The sequence below is a fragment of the Anabrus simplex genome, chromosome 1, assembly GCF_040414725.1.
Source record: "Anabrus simplex isolate iqAnaSimp1 chromosome 1, ASM4041472v1, whole genome shotgun sequence".
NCBI classification, from domain to species: domain Eukaryota; kingdom Metazoa; phylum Arthropoda; class Insecta; order Orthoptera; family Tettigoniidae; genus Anabrus; species Anabrus simplex.
The window spans coordinates 1,656,397,675-1,656,418,138 of record NC_090265.1 but is presented as its reverse complement, the minus strand read 5'-3'; the positions used below and the strand labels follow the sequence as shown (position 1 = coordinate 1,656,418,138).

Genomic DNA, 20,464 nt, shown 5'->3' with positions numbered 1-20,464 from the left:
AGGCGGGACCCTGAAAAGGGCTCTGCTTCTAGGGCACAGAGGACCCCACCCACTAAGATGCCAGCGGGGAAACGACTTCTGTCGGGGGCAACCCCAGAAGAAGATCGGCAGACCCGCAAGAGACCCACAGTGGAGTACGCCAGGATAGCTAAAGCTGGGATCAGGATGGCCATAGTACCTGTGGGATATCCTGACCAGCAGCTATCCGAGAAACAGGTGGAAGCTGTGGAAGAGGCTATCACCAATCTGATAGACGAGCTTCCGGAACAGGGGCCCATTAAGCCTCAGTTCCTGGACTGCTATCTGTCAAGGGGTGCGGCCGTCATCATAGCGGAGAACAATGAAACTGTAGCATGGCTTTCTAGCCTTGTTACAGGTATACAACCGTGGGAAGGAGCCAGGCTCACAATTGTGGGCATGGACAAACTCCTTTCCTACAAGAGAGTCATGGTCTGGATACCAGGACAACCAAAGGACAATAACGTCCTTTTGGGAAGAATGGCACGCCAGAACCATGGCTTAAATCCCGCCAGCTGGAGGGTCTACGACCGCAAGGAGGAGAAGAGAGGCGTCCGCCTTGTGGTCAGCATGGACTCCAGGGAAGTGGAGAAAGTGGTGGGGAAGAAGATCTTCTGCGGGGTGCATGTGGCTACCTTCACATTAGTGGAGGGCAAGCGTGACAAGCAGAGGACCAACCCCACCACAGATAAAACCGAGACCAGCAGGGGCGAAGAGCTGGAGCCCGGACAGGAACCGGGGCCAGCCAAGCCCCAGGATCCATCGCGGGAGACGGAGCTGCAAGTTCCGGAGATCGCATAAGGTAAAGTATTCTATGAAAGTAAAGAATGATTACTTTCATACAAGCAAATATACAACATTGTATAGCGGCCTCTAGGGTACTTAATAGAAGTATCCAGAAAGGCGGGTTTTCGGTCGCCCTGATACAAGAACCCTGGCTTAGACAGGGACATATCATGGGACTAAATTGTGCAGGTTTCACTCTATTCAGTGGAATAGCAGAGGAGAAGCCTAGAGCATGTATACTAGTTAAGGATCATAACGCTTGGGCTATACCGGGTTTCATTACTAGAGACCTAGTAGCAGTCCTAATGAGATATGAAGAGGGCGGACAGCCAAGAGACTTGGTTGTCTGTTCTGCATATTTCCCAGGAGACTCTGAATCTCCACCCCCGCCGGAGGAGTTCAAGAGACTGGTGATATACTGTAGGAAACAAGGATTAAACCTCGTAGTAGGATGTGATGCCAATGCTCATCATAGCATTTGGGGAAGTAAAAATACAAACCGAAGGGGAGAGCACCTCATAGAATTTCTATGTACAACTGATCTTGAGATCATGAATATTGGTGATACCCCTACCTTCATTAATAATAGGAGCGAGGGGATCATAGATCTTACCCTGGGTTCCATGGGAATCATGCAGGAATTTAAAGACTGGAAGGTCTCTTTGGAGCCTTCCTTGTCAGATCATAGACACATTGTGTTTTATATAGAGGGCTCCATCGAGATCCCGTCTTACAGAAACCCTAGACGAACCGATTGGATATCTTTTAGGGAGGACGTGAGGAGGGGACTGGAGGGAGGACCCTCAAATATAATTAAAAACAAAGAGGAGCTGGAGCTCAGTGTGAGTTTTCTCACACGGACACTGGTTACCTCTTATGAATTAAACTGCCCTATTGTTAAGGCAAAAAGAGTAACAGGAAGCTTCAAGTGGAATAGTTATCTTGAACACCTGAGGAGAAATACACGAAGGCTCTGGAATAAATACAGGGAACTTCAGGATCAAGAAAGCCTAGATTCTTACAAAGAATCACAAAGAAGGTACAAGTCAGAAGTCAAGAAGGCTTGTAGGAAATCTTGGAGACAATTTTGTGACTCCATTGAAAGTCAACATGAAGCGGCAAGGCTTCATAAAATTTTAACCTTGGATAGAAGGGCAGGGCTGGGCTCACTGGAGACTCCTTCTGGTGGATACACATCCACAGAGGGGGAGACCCTGAGCTTATTGCTTGATGCCCACTTTCCAGGTTCGGTTATCACGAATAGTGAGGTAGAATCGAGCGGATCCTTCAGACCCGATAAAAGTGGCTGGAGGGAAGCCGCAGAGATTGTTACCCCAAGAAGGGTTAAGTGGGCATTAGAATCCTTTTCCCCTTACAAAAGCCCAGGTGTGGATGGGATCTTCCCGGCGCTTCTTCAGGAGGCGGGGGGTCCTTATACCATACCTGGTCAAAATCTTTAGAGCCTGTCTCACTATGGGGTACGTGTACTCCTTGTGGCGTCAGGCGAAGGTGGTATTTATACCTAAACCCGGAAGGTCTTCATATACTAGACCTAAGGATTATAGACCCATTAGTCTAACGTCTTTTCTACTTAAGACCTTGGAAAGACTGGTGGATAGACATATCAGGGAGAAAGTATTAAGAGACTTTCCCCTGCATTCTCATCAGCATGCATATCAACCAGGGAAGTCGGTTGAGACGGCACTACACCAGCTGGTTTCTAGGCTGGAGAGTGCCTTGGATCAGCAACAACTTGCTATGGTTGTATTCCTAGATATAGAAGGGGACTTTAACTATACATCTTTGGGCTCCATAGAACGTAGTCTAGAGAGAAGAGGAGTGAGCAGTATGCTCATAAAATGGATTATGGCCTCACTGCAGGGCCGTCAAGTTCTGTTTACTCTCAACGCTGTAATGTTGAGAGCTAATATAGACAGGGGGTGTCCACAGGGAGGAGTATTATCACCAACATTATGGTGTCTGGTAGTGGACGAACTACTTACCAGGTTAAATGTTGGAGGAATATACGCCCAAGGCTATGCAGACGACATAAGCCTGATGGCGGTAGGAAATTTCCCCAGTACGGTTTCCGAACTCGTACAGAGCTCTCTACGTAGGTTGGAAAGATGGTGTCACGAGACAGACTTGTCAGTTAATCCCGATAAGACGGAGCTCGTGGTATTTACCAGGAGGAGGAGGCTAGACGGACTGTCAGAGCCTTTCCTATTTGGAAAAAAATTAGTTAAGACAACCTCGGTTAAGTACCTAGGGGTAATCCTTGAGGCAAGACTGAGTTGGAAGAAACATATAGATCATAAGGTGGATAAGGCTCGCAAGATTATGTGGGCCTGTCGCAGGGCCGTCGGGAAGACTTGGGGCCTAAGACCTAGGGTGGTCCAGTGGCTCTATATCTCCATTGTACGGCCCACGATCACCTATGCATCTATAGTCTGGTGGTCAGGCTCAGAGAGTAAAACTGTGAGCACCAAGTTAAACAGTGTCCAAAGACTTGCGTGTCTAGGAATAACAGGGGCACTGGATACTACACCATTATGTGCAATGGAGGCCATCCTAGGTTTTCCCCCCTTACATTTATATGTTAAGGTAATAGCGGGAATGAGTGCCTATCGCCTTTGGTCACTCGGAGGATGGTCCTTCAAAAACCCGAATAGAGGTCATGCCTCTATTCTTACAAGGCTTCACCAGACTTGCCCTATGACAATGATGATCGGGGATCTGATGAAGCCTAGCTTTAATTTGAATTATAAATTCACAGTGATGATACCCACAAGGGAGGAGTGGGCCGCGGACGCTGGGGCCCGTCTTAAGTCTGGGGGCTGTACATGGTACACAGATGGCTCGCGGACGGAGGCGGGCACAGGCGCCGGGGTCTGGGGGCCTAAGACAAGGCTCTCCCTTCCTATGGGTAAATATGCTACCGTTTTCCAGGCTGAAGTATACGCAATACTAGCCTGTGCTTTAAATATATGGAAAATGCCTGGACACAGAAGACACATCACTATATGTAGTGATAGCCAGGCAGCGTTAAAAGCACTATGTGCAGTTAAAACAACATCAAAACTGGTATGGGAATGCCAAAGGATGTTAGATCAGCTGTGTGAGCTTAGCTCAGTTACCTTATTATGGGTTCCTGGGCACACAGGAATCAGTGGAAATGAAGAAGCTGACAAACTAGCGAAACAGGGCTCAATGGGTTCCTTTACAGGACCAGAGCCCTTCCTGGGAGTGTCACTCCGAAGTGTGAGACTGGCAATATCCCAATGGATAAACCAGTCTCACCTAGATATTTGGAAGAGGTTAACCATAGCAAGACAGGCACGTGAACTTATCAAAGGGCCTAGTCAAATCTATAAAAAGGTCCTAACGAATTTGAATAGGACCAGAATGAGAATGGTAGTTGGACTGTTAACAGGCCACAATACCTTACAGAGACACCTACACATCATGAAAATCACCCAGGATCCGATGTGTAGAAGATGCGGTAAGGAGGAGGAGACCTCCGCGCATGTGTTATGTCAGTGCGAGGCTTTTGCAAGCACTAGACATCGATACCTGGGCTCACACTTCGTGAGCCTGGAGGACATCAGGAACGCCAAAATCCGGACACTGGTATCCTTTATAGGAGCACTAGGGCTGGACTAGGCAAACCCGTTCAAGGGGCACAAAGGGTCTTCATAGACCTACGTGTGGAGCTCTGCGAAAACAGGGCTCACCCATTTCTTATCTATCTATCTATGGGAATTCATGCATGATAATTTAAGACCCTAGATTTGATTTACCGTGGAGCACTATGGGAATTAAAAGGGATTCTTTAATATTCTTGAAAAATCACTCCATGTATCATCGATAAGAAATACGAGTAATGTGAGTCATCTAGAAATTTCAAGGTTTTCTGTAGTAGATGCTTCACGTAATGTGTTAGGTCATCCCCTTGTATAAATTAAGTATGGTGAAGAAGAAACCTCGATATGACAAGTCAAGTGTGATAATGTGTGAATTTATTTAGAACGTGAGTGTTAACATATTTTGTCCCGAATGATAGGGCTTTTCTTCTATAATACTCGTGTGTTGGTTATGCCGAGAAGTGGAACCGAGCTACTCTAGCTGATAAGGAATAGATCGAATGCGGTGTTGTTGATATATAAGCCTCTCCTCCACATGAATAAATGGTATGGGCGAGGTTTTTGTCCCGCGCCAATGGTATAAATTAGGCTAGATGCTAGCCGATGTGTTCAATTAATGCGTGTGGCATCCAAGGAATAATGATATTTAAAGCGAAGCGCCGAGCTGGCCAGATAACGGGACTGGCACAGTTCCCTCGTGTTGAAAGTGAAACTGCAGGGCGGGGACATTGTAACAGCTGGCCGGTGAGATTTAAAGTCCGGCCAGGCAAGGAGGGGTGTGGGAGACTATCGCCGCGGTGAGAGAAACTTAGTGTTAGAGGGCTCGTTCTCCTTCTCTCCGGCATGGATATTACATGCAACCAGTCAGAAATAAACACCGTTGGGTAGACCTACAATTCCAATAAATGAGAGAACTCCCCCATTTCTTTATGTTAATTAAAACGACTAGGAATTTCAGAGTGGAAGTCACACTTCACAATTGTCACGGGACATGAGTTCATGTCTCATCAGCACAAGAGGCAGTTATGCCGCTGCCACCAGCTATGGGCGGACGCCCCGTTCATGATTTATATTGTGAATGCCGAGTGTATTTATTGTCTTCTATTCACAGGAGTGATATGTATTTGAATACTGTGTTGTTTTTCTGTTTCGCTAAATATGATTCGTTTAGGGACCATCGTTGTACAAATGTCCAACTCGTGTATATATTTAAGTGACATCCCATTGGAACATACGATGTGTATTATTTGCTTATTTTATGAGATAGCGAGATAGGTGTTTTTCTTTCTAATGAGTGAGACGTCTTTCAGATATTTTAGACAAGCTCATATATCAAATACGTCTCACCTGGTTCATTCGACAGCTGATGTTAATTCTCGCCAATAGGACGACGACTTGCTAATTAAATATATAATTTAATAGTGTAAATAAGGCGAGTAATACAAGATACGCCATCATCCAATTGTTTCTGTGTACAACGGTACTAGTGCATAATGTGTTTTGAATATCTTCAGAGTGAATTGCAATTCTAGGGAAAGGACTAGAGAGGACAGTCACACACTCAAGAAAATTTACGGTGTCTAATTTATAGGTTTAATATGGTGGCATATCCATGTATAAATTATCTACGTGTTTTCTCAGGCATTACAATTTTTAAGAAAAAAACCATAATTCATTCTTCTCATTTCATAGGTAAATAACATTCCTCTGATTATTAAGTTTTCCCCTACTGTAAATTATTAGATTACTGCCCAGTAAGGACAGACTGCGACCCGTATGTCTCTACCGACTCAGCTAATGCCTTGTAACGCTAGTAGGCGAAAAGGGGTCTTCGGCGCCGTGCCCGGTCGAAGGCCTCATCCAAGGTGTTCCATTTTGACGTCATGTTGCGGGACTATTATGATCTATTGATGTACTGATACCACGAAAAGGTTACAATATAAACAGGGTATGATGTGTTACTTTATTTACATTGTATTCTACTTTATAACATTGCTCAGAGAGAAACAAGAAACTACCTACAGGGCGTTCGAGTTTCCTATGGGAAGTGGGTATATACTCGCAGGTTCGATTCTAATTAAGACGGATATGACTCATAAGAGAATTAATCTAATTTCAAAATGTTTGAAATAACAGCTCTTGATTTCAAAAAATAAGTTTCCTAGAAGCAAACCATAATTTCATCGACTGCAAATGTTAAAACATTCAAGCTCTTAAATTACCAGCTTTTCGCTCCAGTGCAGCAGCGGGCCCATTGAATTTCACGACTGGGGCTCATTCAATTTCACTATTGAAAAAGCGTAAAGACTTAAGAGCTTGTTGAATGTTTTAATATTTGCAGTCGATGAATTTAAATTATGGTTCTCTTCTAGGAAACTTATTTTTTTATATAGGCCAAAGGTAGGCATTTATACAAGTGGAGGCACATGCTTCCCCTAGTGCACCGTCACTGCATTGTTCTACATAGGAGTCCGGCTCCATGGCTAAATGGTTAGCGTGTTGGCCTTTGGTCACAGGAGTCCCGGGTTCGATTCCCGGCAGGGTCGGGAATTTTAACCATCATTGGTTAATTTCGCTGGCACAGGGGCTGGGTGTATGTGTCGTCATCATCATAATTTCATCCTCATCACGACGCGCAGGTCACCTACGGGTGTCAAATCAAAAGACCTGCATCTGGCGAGCCGAACATGTCCTCGGACACTCCCGGCACTAAAAGCCATACGCCATTTCATTTCTACATAGGAGGCTTGCAATGGTATCTCAACGACGTACTGGCCCCAGTCTCTTGGAAAGGTGCAGCATTCCAACTTATGAGCCTGCTGCTGCACTGGGGCGAAACGCTGGTAATTTCATAACTCTTGATTTACTATGAGTACTTATATTTATTTATTATTCATGAATCAAAATAAACAAAAACTAATAATTAATAATAAACAAATTGAATGCTCATCCTTTAAATAAATAGCTCTAGATTAGAGTGAAATTCATATTCGATCAAGGACACGTGGACGATCGCGTTTCGAAAACATTTCGAGTATTTAAAAAGTTACCCCTAAAACGTGCCGTATGACAAAGATTGAAATATACACTAAATCAATGGGATTGAAAGAATATATATGATAATTAATTGAATTAATTAATTCATTTGAATTAATTATAGAGTTCTAAACGAAATATTGGAACGTATGGATTTAAAATAAAAGAATGAATATTTGTACTTAAGATGATCGCTTTTCTTCAGATATCACAACATAATTCCTTCATAAATGATATTTGGAATACGTAACATATTTAAAATAATCGAATTTAGAATAAATTGAAGTGAAGTATTCGTAAACATCGTACTTGAGTGAAAAATAGATTTAGAATTAACCAACGATGTTAATCTTTCCAAACAAGAACAACAACAACAACAACAACAAAATTAAAAATATTCTTAATCCAAGTCACCAGCATCTGGGGATTCTACACCTAACTAGCAATTCACACTGATAATCATTTGAAATAAATAGCTGTACAATTCATAGAATACATGAGCATGCAATGATGGACCAGTTCCCACATGCACTCTTGTTCTTAAAGTCTTTAGTTCGAATCGTGATGTAAATATGCTGGAACACGATCTACACAAGTGGCAATCTACTCTAACTACTGACACAAATCTCCACGCAACATTATTCCTCAGTGAGTACTCATTATTAGACAAAATTCACTTCAAGAGGTTCAAAAACTTTAATATTTATGAAGACGCTATTAATAACTAATTTACCGAGCTTGATAGCTGCAGTCGCTTAACTGCGGCCACTATCCAGTATTCGGGAGATAGTAGGTTCGAACCCCACTGTCGGCAGCCCTGAAAATGGTTTTCTGTGGTTTCCCATTTTCACACCAGGCAAATGTTGGGGCTGTACCTTAATTAAGGCCACGGCCGCTTCCTTCCCGCTCCTAGCCCTTTCCTGTCCCATCATCGCCATAAAACCTACCTGTGTCAGTGCGACGTAAAGCAACTAGCAATAATAATAATAATAATAATAATAATAATAATAATAATAATAATAATAATAATAATAATAATAATAATAATAATTGTACCGGGCGGTACACCTCCACTCCGCTAATTTAAAATGTGCGCCTGTTGAAACTCCTCTGCTGGAGGAAGTCTGAACTTTATTGACAGTATTAATTTTCTACCGTCTCAGAAGATGTCACCACGTGGAAAATTTTGAGTTTTTGAACTGTGTCATTTTTGATGTGTTTTTGTTTCGCTTGAAGTAAGAAGTGTGAACTTTCTCTTCTAGAGGACACTACTGAAGATCTACAATAGTTCAACCTAGTGCGGAGTCAAAGAACTATTTTTTTGGAGAAAATTTAATTTCAAGAGTTTGTTCTTTGTTAAATTTCTTTCTATCATTGTTTAAGTTGGCAATATTTACCCCTTTCTTCCCCTTGTTATGAATGTATCCAATCCCGAATTTCTTCAATTAATTTCTATCCAATCAGATGTATCTTCCCCCAACTTGAATCTGTTGCGGGGTCCTATCCAATAAAGAGTTTGTGGGAGGGTGTTTTCTTTCCCCTAACGCCTAGAAACTTCCGCGAGAGTATTTAAACTGCTGATTTTTGGGTCTCTCGGCCACTTCTGTTCCATCTTTCAGTGTGTTAAGTACATAGCAGGAGGCGGGAAGCGCCTCTTTCTTCTCCAGCCGTTCAACACAAGGTAATGGCCGATTAATAACTTCTTTCTTTGCTAGCTCAGCAGTTTAACTTTCGGGGCGGGTTCTAAGCGTTCAACCATGTAACCTTTTCCTAAAATGTAACTTCCCTTTTCATCTATTCTCTTGTAAAACGACATATTGGGATAGAGAGTGCTAACCCTCTCGAGCTCCCACTCACATTGTCTTGAGGTGAACTTATTTTCTCGACCTATTTTTCGTTAATGTAAAACAAATTGTTCTTTTCTTAAGTCACCTCTTTAGCATGGGATTAGCCCTTGTATTAACGGCCTAGTGCCAAGTAGGTCTTAATCAAAGTGTATTAGGAGTGCTAGTTCGCCTCCTCTCAAATTGTTATTTTAGAGGTCATTTAATTAACCTGCTTTTCTTTTAATAGACCTCAATAGATTGGGTATTTTACCCCTGTGTTTATGTCCGTTGAGGACAACTTGAAGGTGGAGTTTGGTGTGGCCTGGGAGAGGCTTAAATTTTGAGAGCGAGTGGCTCTTTTGAAAATTCTGGGTTGTATGCTTCATGGAGGTTTTTCAGTGTAATTTGGAGCAAGGGCTCCTAGGTATGAATGGGGTTTTCTCCCCCTCTGTTAAAACTTGTGGTTGGGGTAAAACTGAGCTGATTGCCCAAGCATTGTGAAGTCAGGGCGCGAAGCCCAAATTCTGTAAATATTGTAACTAACCCCTTTTGTATTGCTACTTTGTACCTGCCATGCTTGTTATTTCTTTGTTTTCGAAAAGAAAATATAACCTTGTTAAATTTCAAATTAATTTTACATTGCACTATAATTTCGTAGCTTGAAACCCATTCACACCCGCACCTTCTTTCACCTCTACCTACCACGGAAAAGTCCGTAACAAGTGGTAGCAGAGCGTGGTTGAATGGGTCTCAATTTAGCCCCTTTTGACGGCTAAATATTGTTTGTTCCGAACTCTAACTATTTTCCCAGTTGCTGGAATTTTTTGAGTTTTTCAAAATTGGTCTGTCATCATGCCCGGCCCTCGCGATGTTCTCCTTCTTAACTATTTGCGCAAGGAGGAGTTGATCTATGAATTAACTATCAGAAATGTGCAATCTGGAGGCACGGTTGCAATAGACACTAACAAGCTTAGAGAGTCCCTTGATTTGCCCATTTCCATCCCCAATTTGGGAGAGAAAGAAATTGACGACTCTCTTTCCACGATCGCGGAGAATATTACTGGGCTAGCTTCTGTAGTTAGTTTTTTTGATGAAAATGATCCGTCTCCTAATCAAATTAAGCGTGTGCAAGGCAGGCTATATCATTTTTCGAATAGGGTTAACGATCTGTTGTCTCTAAAACTGAATGACGTTCAGAGGAAGGAAGCTAGTGCGCTCCTGGAACATATTTCCGAATTATCTAGTAAGGTCACTCAATTGTTAACTGGGGAAGTTCCTCCCAAATCTGATCACCCCACCATAGTAAATGCAGGTAGTGAGGAAGCGCCTCCCAAGGGAGAAGTTAATAGAATAACCGTCGCTGCTCAAACTATCTCTGCCCCATTGGACAACGAGTCCGAACGTCGTGCATCATTGAGTAACATCCGTTCTGAATTAACTTCATTACCATTGAAACCTTTACCTACTATGTCACCCGGGTTTAGCAGCTTGCCTCATCCATTGGCAATGTTGCTCAGAGGTATCTCTAAGTTTTCCGTTAATACCACCAGTGATGTAATTTCATTTTTAAGATTTCTAGTGGAATTTCAGGATCATGCCCTTGTTTTTTCTCTTTCTCCATGTCAAATCTTGCAAATTATCTATCCGTATGCTATTGGTATTCTCTCTGATAAAATCGTAAGAGCCATTGCCGAGCAATCATCTATTGAGGATTTCCATGCCCATTTGCTAGCTAACTTCATCCCTGCTAGGGCCAGGTCCTCCCTTATTCAGAATTACTATTATCGTGTACAGCGCTTGGATGAAAACTTGGCTGATTTCATACAGGACATTAAGTTTTATACTAGGGTGTTTGCCCTTCATTTTCCTGAAGATCAGATTGTACAGGCTATTGTAGAGGGAATTTCACCTCCCTATAGGTCATATTTGTGTTTCGCGGCGTGCCCGCAAACTTTCTCGGAACTTGAAGCATTGGCCGTCTCAGCGGAAGGAGTTAGATACGCCGATTTTTTGCGTGTCGCGAAAGAACCCCCGCCTTCCATTAGTAATACTCGGCCTCCACCTCGCCGATCAGTCACCCCCCGTAAATGTTATGCTTGCGGGTCGCCTGACCATCTGCGCAATAAGTGTCCTCTGATCAAAACTAGTAGGGCAAATAATGGAGCTGGTTCATCACAAGGCTGTTTTAAATGTGGGGCTTTCTCACATATCGCAAAGAATTGTCCCAATTCGAATAGCACCCCCTCCTGCTCAACTTCTGGTGTAACTTCCAACAACAATCAAAAGTGACTAGTGGCTGCGGCTGAGTCAACTAATTCTGCTTCCCAAGGCTCAGCCCCTGGCAAAAAGTTCGAGAATTCAGGGAACGATAAGTCTTCAAATACATCTTTTGAATGCCCCAAAGAGTGCCTTAGGATTGCTGCGGATACCCCCGCACCTGTTCCTTTTCTTAAGATTGAGTTAAATAACGAGCCTATAACAGCTCTCTTAGATTCAGGCAGTGTTTGTTCGATTATTTCGGCTGAATGGTATTCTAAATTGAAATCGGTTTGTAAACTTCCTGACTATGTCTCATCTTCTATTCAATATGTTTCGGCTAATTCATCTCCATTAGAAATTCTAGGTTCCGTACTACACCCTACCGGGCGTCGAATGGATGACCCACGCATAAGAATGCCTCCACGTAACGGGGTAAACACCCACGGATGAGATTGGATTGAAGAGCGGGTCGAATTGCTTAACGAGCTTCGGACCGCTCCCCTTCCTACTTTCTGTGCCGGCCCGGCAGCCTGAGCACTTGGGGAAGTGGTACGTTCAAAGAAAAACAAAAACAACAAATACTTAAGATGGAGTCTTATGTCTATAATATGAAAGTAGGATCTCTGGGTTCAAATGCCTATTGGATACTGCTTAACACTGCTACAAATGACAAGAATCATAAAATAGGGGTTACGAATATGAATTTATTCAAAACATGACAATTTAACGAAGTTGATACAGCTCTCTATACAATGACTCTCCACATATGGGAGGAAAAGAAAATAATAATCCCTTTAAAATGCGAATCGCCCATGGGCGTCGCCTGCATAACGGCATGATTGAGGTTTTGCGACTTGCTATCGTTCATTTGTCCTCATTAATTCATACCGTTCATGAAATTTGTACATTATTCTGTCGATCACACCGTGAGATGATCTGATGTCCCTATACACAAATATTACTAGCTGTTCTAAGCACGAACATAACCGGGGCCTACACTACATAATATCATATTAAAAGACACATTTGCATAATGCACAAACAAACACAAATACCATTTTTGCTAAACCCCGGACTACTCATCTATCACCAAGACCACACAACGTGCACATAGGTTCTGTTTGAACTCAAAAATATGTGCACATAATTACGAAACATACACAAAATATATGGATATATACAATTCATGCACACAGGAGAACCATTCCTAGAAAAGAAACAGCATGGTTATCACTGTCTCCGGCCCACAGCGCAAGCTTGGAGCAGCTCGCCCAAGGGCGCCACCATAATCCGGAGTCGAACTGGCAGACTCCCGACCGAGAGGTACTGTGGGTTTCTGTAGATCCCGAGAATAGCTACTCTCATATCGCCGGATATCGGGGGGATCCCTACTCATTTATTAAATACCTTTAAAAGAAGTTACCGTGATATTATCATTATACAAGTATTCTTAGCTAAGCCATTTAACCCAAACAAAAGAACGCGGGCAGACCCGGGCTCCAAGCCCTCACACAATGGGATACGGGACCCTTTTGTCTCGAGGGCGAGAGCTAGACATACACAAAAAAAAAGAAGGCCAGCCATTCACTTCGCACGGCCATTCAGATTCTTCTCTCCCTCAAACGTTCACCCTCTCGTCTCGGGGACACATCCTTGGCCCATTTCATTTGCTTATTTATATTATCGTGGAATTCCCATAAAATACTCTTTTTATTCACTCCCTTCTCATTATTATCACTGAGACTGGAGCACGATCACTTCTCAATCATCTCATCGTAAATTCCTATTCGGCCTTCTCACTACGTCTCATATCGCGTATCTTCTTCCCTTGGGCCTCTGGCTCTCATGGCTCCTCGTTCATACCACATAAATACACTTATATTTAAACCTTCTGACCAAAGATTAAGGGACTCCTGCCCTAGGTCTCGCCCCGGCTATAGATAACAAAAAAACACTCAAACCATTATGGCCAATTAATCAAAATCACGGGAAACTTGCATATGGTTCCACACACCTATCTAAATCACACAATATGTACCTCTCCCGGTCGGGATCTTCTTCTTTCTTGCAGTCCATGCACTGATTATATCTGTAAGCTAGGCATGCATTGTCTGACTGACCCATGAGTTTCCCTGGCATATTTGACAACCTCGTGGGACAGTGACTACCAATATTTCGACATGTTTCCCTGCTTGCCAACACCATGTTTCCAACCACCCCTACGGGAAACTCAAATATTCTCCTAACCTTGTTCCCATATTTGCTAGGACATTCTACATATTACTAAAAATATAACCCTCACGATAAGCTAATCATTAAGAAAGAAATATGAGTCGTCCGGGAATTTAGCTCCCTTGAATTTTACTTCAACATTATAAAATCAATAAAGTTTCCATATAGGACATGCATTAACTTACAACATTTTTGATATTTACAAAAGAACGCTAATCCTATCCCCGGGTTATGTCATGCTTAGAAATTAAATTTGGACATCACTCATCTGTTTGGTGGCCGTTGTGTCTCCCCCCCCACGGGAGACCCATGGTGAAGTTCTTAGTACTCCATGACCACTCGGGAGGTGGCGGGCGTGCAGTCCTTCATCCCTGGTCCATACAAGTCCGGCATCCTGGGGAACTCGTCACAGCTGAAATCTTACAGTAATCCAAGTGGGTAACACTATACACTCGTCACACGCCCTCTATTTCAGAGTTTACACCACGAATAAGACGGTCTTTCAAACAACGACGGGCGCGTTCACAGTAAGAATCGGGTAGCTCACGAGACTCGAGCCCCTGATTCAAAGTAACACTTTGGGTGATACTGAATTATGAATTTCACTGACTCATTAAACCGGCAGTTTCTCAGCCGAATTCTAATACTTGTTCGTAAAATATGCTCGCGGTTTTTACTAGTCTGACACGCAGCACAGAAACAATACCTAGGCTCGTTTGGCCTCCCGTTCACTACACAAAAGCTTTTGTACAAGGGTTTCTGACTGTAACTGGAGCACCGCGGGACGCAGTGTCCGTCTCACGACCCATGAAAGAACAACCGTCTCTGCACTGGCCTGCCCGGCCTATATTATCTTGCCCGCCGGAAGCTTGGGGGTGTAAACCTTCACGGTTCATTAAGAACCAGAGCTCCTTTCACACCAAGAATTGAAGATATTTAAATATTGCATCTTGTAGCCCTCTGTCTCCTCTTTCATTTGAGCCAGGCGTGCTGGACCTACGATCAGCAGTTTTTATGTAATTTGCTTCCCGCCTTTGATTAATTCATTAGCGTCCCTCGGGAGGCGGAGTCAATTTTGAGCGCGACTCTTGGCTTGGGTGACGCCGCTGTATCCACATGTGTTAGCGATATGTTACATCTTGACAGCTGGTGACCTCATTTCTTCCCCTGCATAAGTTATTACATATTTTTAGTCTGGGGAACGCAGAAAATTCCGCTCTATTCAATGGTGGGTCTCGCATAATTTTCCTATGTCTGGATTAAAATATCATTCCATTGTTTACGCGCCAAAGTCCGATGTTGGCACCCGTGACACGTGCATAAAAAACCGGAAGTTCCTTATGTTCGTTTGGAACTCTGGGAAGCTAGACCACACCTCGGGGCGTATCTGACTACTCCAGCATCGCGTCCCCTTCTATCTCTCTCTGCAAGTTGAGAGCGTAGTTCCGCGGGGGGTTGGCTTTTGCCCTGTCCTCCCTTTGTTCGCAGGCGTTCTTTTCGCGGGTTCCGTTCTGGCATGACGCCGCTCGATCCCCTTCGCCCATACTGCTACCAATGACGCGACCTTTAGGAGTAATTTTAATGGAGTATAAAGGCCCATATCATTCCCATGAGCTGTACAGGACACTGTACGGTTTCATTCTCCTCCTACTTCATCAAAGAAAAATCACGAACTCGGGATTTTTCTTTCCCTTTTAACTGTCTCGGAAAGTAGTCACTGGTGATGGTCGCGTAACTTGTGGACCTTCTCGGTCAACTCTGTGTTCTCCAGTTGTATCTGGTAGCATAGATTAATTAAAGCGTTCCTAAGACCGGTCCTCTCAGAACATTCTGGACAATCTTCACAGGCTGATGCCTCGGACTCGCTCCCTTCTTCCAAAACAATGTGATTCACGGCATCATCTTCTTCATCGGCTTCCATTTCTTCCATTGGATCCGGGTTGTCCTCGTCATCCTCGGCTTCTCCTGGTTCTTCTTCCTCCGGACCTTCTTCAGGGTGTTGTCCTGGGGCGTGGTACAGTTTGAGATTTGCAGCATTGTAAGTGGCCTCTGTTCTCCCATCCATTGACTGTACTTTGTAGGCATTATTCTCTAGGTTCTGGATTATCCTATACGGCCCGATGTAAAGTTCTGCAAACTTGTGGTAGTACTTCCTCGGAGGGTCGGACATGGCTGGTCGTTTGACTAAAACTAGTTCTCCCACACGAAGTGGCCGATGAAATCTCCGGTTTCGATGACGTCTGAGCCTCTTCTCTGCCTGGGCTTTGAGATGGTCCAAAGCTATCCTCACACGAAGTTCAGCCGAAGGCCTGGGATCTTCTGGGCACTGTAGCACGCGGTGCCACGGTCTCACTGGTTTCTGATCAAAATGTACCGCTATCGGGATCTGCCCCGTAGATTCATGAATCGTCCCGTTGATGCACTCCATGATGATTGGAAGAACATCAACCCATCGCCAATGCTGTCTGGCGCAATAAACTCTGCAAAATTTTGCTATTTCGCGCATGATCCTTTCTGATGGATTGGACTCGGGATGCCTAATAGAACTGAAGACATGCTGGATTTGGAGTTGCTCGATCTCGCGTTTGAACATGGCGGACGTGAACTGAGACCCATGGTCACTCAATATCTTATCTGGCTTCCCCATAGATGGAATGATCTTATTTCGGATCTGTGTCAGTACCGACCTGGAGTTTGCCTTCTGTACTGGGCACAGCATCACATACTTCGAGAAAACATCTACGCAGACCAAAATGAATTGTAACCCTCTAATTGCCTTGGGTAAGGGCCCGTAAAAGTCTATCGCAAATAGCTCTCGTGGCTTTTCTGGCAACAACGGCTTAGGTGGTTGCCGCAGGAGATAGGTATTTGGTTTGATTCGTTGACAAGTATCACATGTTGTCAACACGGTCCTAATCATCCGCCTCATTCTCGACCAGACAAAGGTCTCCTGTAGTGTCGAGGTAACTTTATCGATTCCCGCATGACCGATGGAAGGATGTGCGAGCCAAATCAGTTCCACTTGCAGCACGGGCGGAACAACAATACGGTACTTCGTATGATCTTCATCTATGAACTGGTGAAGGATCCCGTTGAAATAGTTATATTTTGGTGCCTGCCTCTCACTCTCCTGGTATTCAGGCGTTCCTGCTGGTATCCTCTTCCTGAAGAAATCGATCAATCGTCGGGTCGCGGGCCAATTCTCTTGCTCTTCTCCGATGCGTTGTAGCCTGTCCAACGTCTCACGGTCACCCACGCTCAACTCTATGTGATGAAGAACTTGGGCTTCCGGTTCGGGGTTTCGGCTTAATGCGTCGGCAATCACATTGTCCTTTCCTGCACAATGTTCGATCTCTAAGTCGAATTGTTGGATGAATAACGTCCAGCGGTTTACTCTCTCGGATGCCATCGTCGACTTCAAAGCGAAGGTCAAAGCTTTATGGTCTGTCCGCAGCACGACCGGGAATCCGTATATATACTTCCTCCAGTGACTGAGGGCTGTAACAATTGCCAACATCTCTAATTCCGTGACGGTATATTGGCACTCATGAGCCCGAAGTCTACGACTCATGAACGCGATGTAGTTTCTGCGTTTTTCCTGATCCGGCGTCTCCTGGTACAATACCGCCCCTACACCTATCATGGATGCATCGGTTTGGACTACGAATTTGCTCGAAAAGTCGGGGTACCCAAGCTTGATGCTGTTGGCAAGTAATTCTTTTGTCCTTTGGAAAGCTTCGTCACAGTTTGAATCCCATTTCCATCTATTATTCTTCTTCAGGAGGTCCTGAAGAGGAGCTACCGCCTCCGTGTAACTAGGGCAATGATCGGCGAAAAACCCGCAGATTCCCAAAAACTGCCTGATGTGTTTGACTCGTGTTGGTTTGGGGAAATTTTGAATAGCTTGAATCTTAACGGGGTTCGGAGTAACACCCTCCGAATCTATGACGTGTCCCAGGAACAAAATGCTTTTCTGGCAAAAGTTCGACTTATCCAAATTAATTTTGAAGTTGTTTTTATTCAATTCTGCTAATAACAGGTTCAAGTGTTCCAAATGCTCCTCCAGAGTCTCGCTCGCAATCAAAATGTCGTCTACATAACGCACCGTAAAGTTCTTCACCTGCTCGCTCAAATTCCTATCAAGTGCCCTTATCAAAGCCGATCCTGCGTTCTTGACGCCGAACGGCAAACGGTTGTAGACGTACGTCTGTCCGTCAAACATGAATCCCGTCAGTACCTTGGATTCCCCTGACAACTCAATGTGGTGGTAGGACGATCTCAAGTCGACCCCAGAAAAATAATTTTTGTGACTAAACTTCTTCAAGATATCCTTAATGTTTGGTGCCCTATCGTACTCTGGTACCAAGCGCTCGTTAATGGCACGTGCGTCTAGGCACACCCTCAGCGAACCGTTCGTCTTCTCCACGATGACTAAAGGGTTTAAAAATGGCGTCGGAGACTTGGAAATTAACTGGTTTTCTTCCATATCCTTGATGATAGGTCGTACCTTGGCATAATGTTTCTCGGGAATCGGGTACGGATTCCGTCGAAAAGGTTCCCAACTTGTGACGACAAAATTGTATTTGAAATTCGAAATTTTTCCCGGTTGTGACCCAAATGCATCGCGGTGGCGTTCCAAGATTTCTTTCAGTCTAGCTCTTCCCTCTTCACCTATCATTGCTTTATTAATTTTTGATAGCACTGCCTCCTCGAATGTCGGTTCTTCCTCTTCCTGTTCCAAGTTTGCAACCATTCTCTCGAGTCCGATTATTATCTCTTCTTCCTGATGTTTCCCATCCAATATCTGATCAGGACGGACTTCCTCGTCGTAGGTCACTTGAGTAGTCCAAATCCCCTCATCGACTACGCAGTCTCCAATTTCGTTTAGTTTCACCCCTTCGGAATGCATGTTGATCTCTAGCCTGATCTCATTTCGGTGCATGTCGATAACTGCCTTATAGTCCCTCCAGAAGTCGGCACCTAATATAATGTTGTATTCCATCTTCTCGAGGATGATAAATGGGTGTGAAGTAATGGCCTCTCCGATCTGCAAATCTAAATAAACCTGAGCCTTGCACACTGTTGTGCGATCTGGGATGATTCCTCGTACCTTCATGTTAGAGACAGGTAATAATGGGATCTGCTCCTTCGATTTGATTTCCCGTATTAGCGTTCTAGATACGACGCTTACGCTGGCTCCCGTGTCTACAAGAGAGCGCACGCGCAATCCATTAGCTCTGATGTACACCACTGGTAATTCCCTGATAATCCTCTTATTCTGTCGGTGTGCGTCTTCGATCAAATCCTCGGGTTGGATCACCCACGCAGCAATGGTAACTGACGTCCTCTGTGAATCGAAAGAATGGTTGCTCCCCGAACCGCAGGCTATCTCCTCACTGGTTAGGCGAAATTTTTTTTTTGCGCTCCGGAGCTACTGGCATACCCCGGAGCATGGGGGTTCAACTCTCTTCCACGTCCTTCCTTCTTGTGGGCTTGCAGTTGCAGGCTTTCTGCCCCTTCGCACATTCCCGCGGCGGCCATACCCTGTATGGGTCTCTGCCACTTGTCAATACCGGGCGGCGTGTTTCGCAGTTGTTCCACATACTGTCGCGATTCATTCCTGCGATCTCGTATGTACTCTTCCCTTCTTCCTGGCCGTTGCCCTGTCGTCCGTTGTCCGCTCGGTCCCCAATTCTGGTACGGCCTCCTCCGCTGTCCATACTGGCGATACCGAAGCCTTGGCCCCTGATTCATCCTCTCACGGGGTCCTGGTTCGCGGGTGTTCCAGCCCTCCTGGTATTCCCGTTTCGGTCCATTCCATGTCTGGGGACCCCAATCACTCCTAATTCTCGAGGGATACATCTCCCGAACTTCATTCGTACTAGTCCCCTGGTTCTTCCTTTTCGGTGGGCTTTCATCCTGAGCTAAGTCGACAACATGGACTGCCTCGCTATGGCGATGTCGCGCCTGCATTCCACTCGTTTGATCGAGCTGCCTCAATATTTGTTCGGCATCAACCGCATTTCGGACATTCGCCGCTATGAACACCTTCTGTACTTCCGGTGGGAGCTGTTTCCCGATGGCGGAAATCAACTCTAGCTCTGTGGGAGGACTATCCAGTTCTTTAAACTTCAACAACTGGCCCACGAAGTACTCGCAGAAACGGGTCTGCCCTGCACCCGAATACCTTCGCGAATACAATTCTAGCCTCAAATTCTGTTGCGTCTCGATCCCCCAATACTTCTCGAGGAAGCGCCGCCGGAACTCCTCATACCCATCGAAACAATATTTGAACGCCCGGTACCAGACCAAAGGCTGATCCGTTAGGTACCGTTCGACTACTCTGAGTTTTCGGTCCGCTGGAACTCGATGATCAATGAAGTATTGGTCTACCTCAGCAAGGAAACCTTTCGGGGTAAGATGAGTGTTTGACCCGAATTTCTTCGGCTCGTCATTCGTCATCCGGAGGAGATTATATACCGGAATTGCTCCACTCTCTTGCGGGGTCGATTGTCCCCGAGGTGCATTATGCACTTGGGCATTTTCATTTCCCTGCGAAATATCAGCGTTGGCCTCGTGAGCAATACTGCTGGGCGGACTCACTCTGTCAACGCTATCCTGCTTCTTGAGGATCGATCGCATCACGATCTCACCTCTCGCCTC

General features: G+C 44.7%; 1 protein-coding gene across 1 annotated transcript in view; it reads left to right on the top strand.

Moving 5' to 3' along the window:
• Window positions 1-44: 44 nt before the first annotated feature.
• LOC137502383 (uncharacterized) overlaps window positions 45-20,464 on the top strand; it is a 77,750-nt gene continuing 57,330 nt past the window's right edge. Inside the window, exon 1 of the mRNA XM_068229438.1 lies at window positions 45-820. Coding sequence (XP_068085539.1) covers window positions 58-819 — 762 coding nt within the window. The 5' untranslated portion in view covers window positions 45-57 and the 3' untranslated portion in view covers window position 820. The remainder of the gene's footprint in view (window positions 821-20,464) is intronic.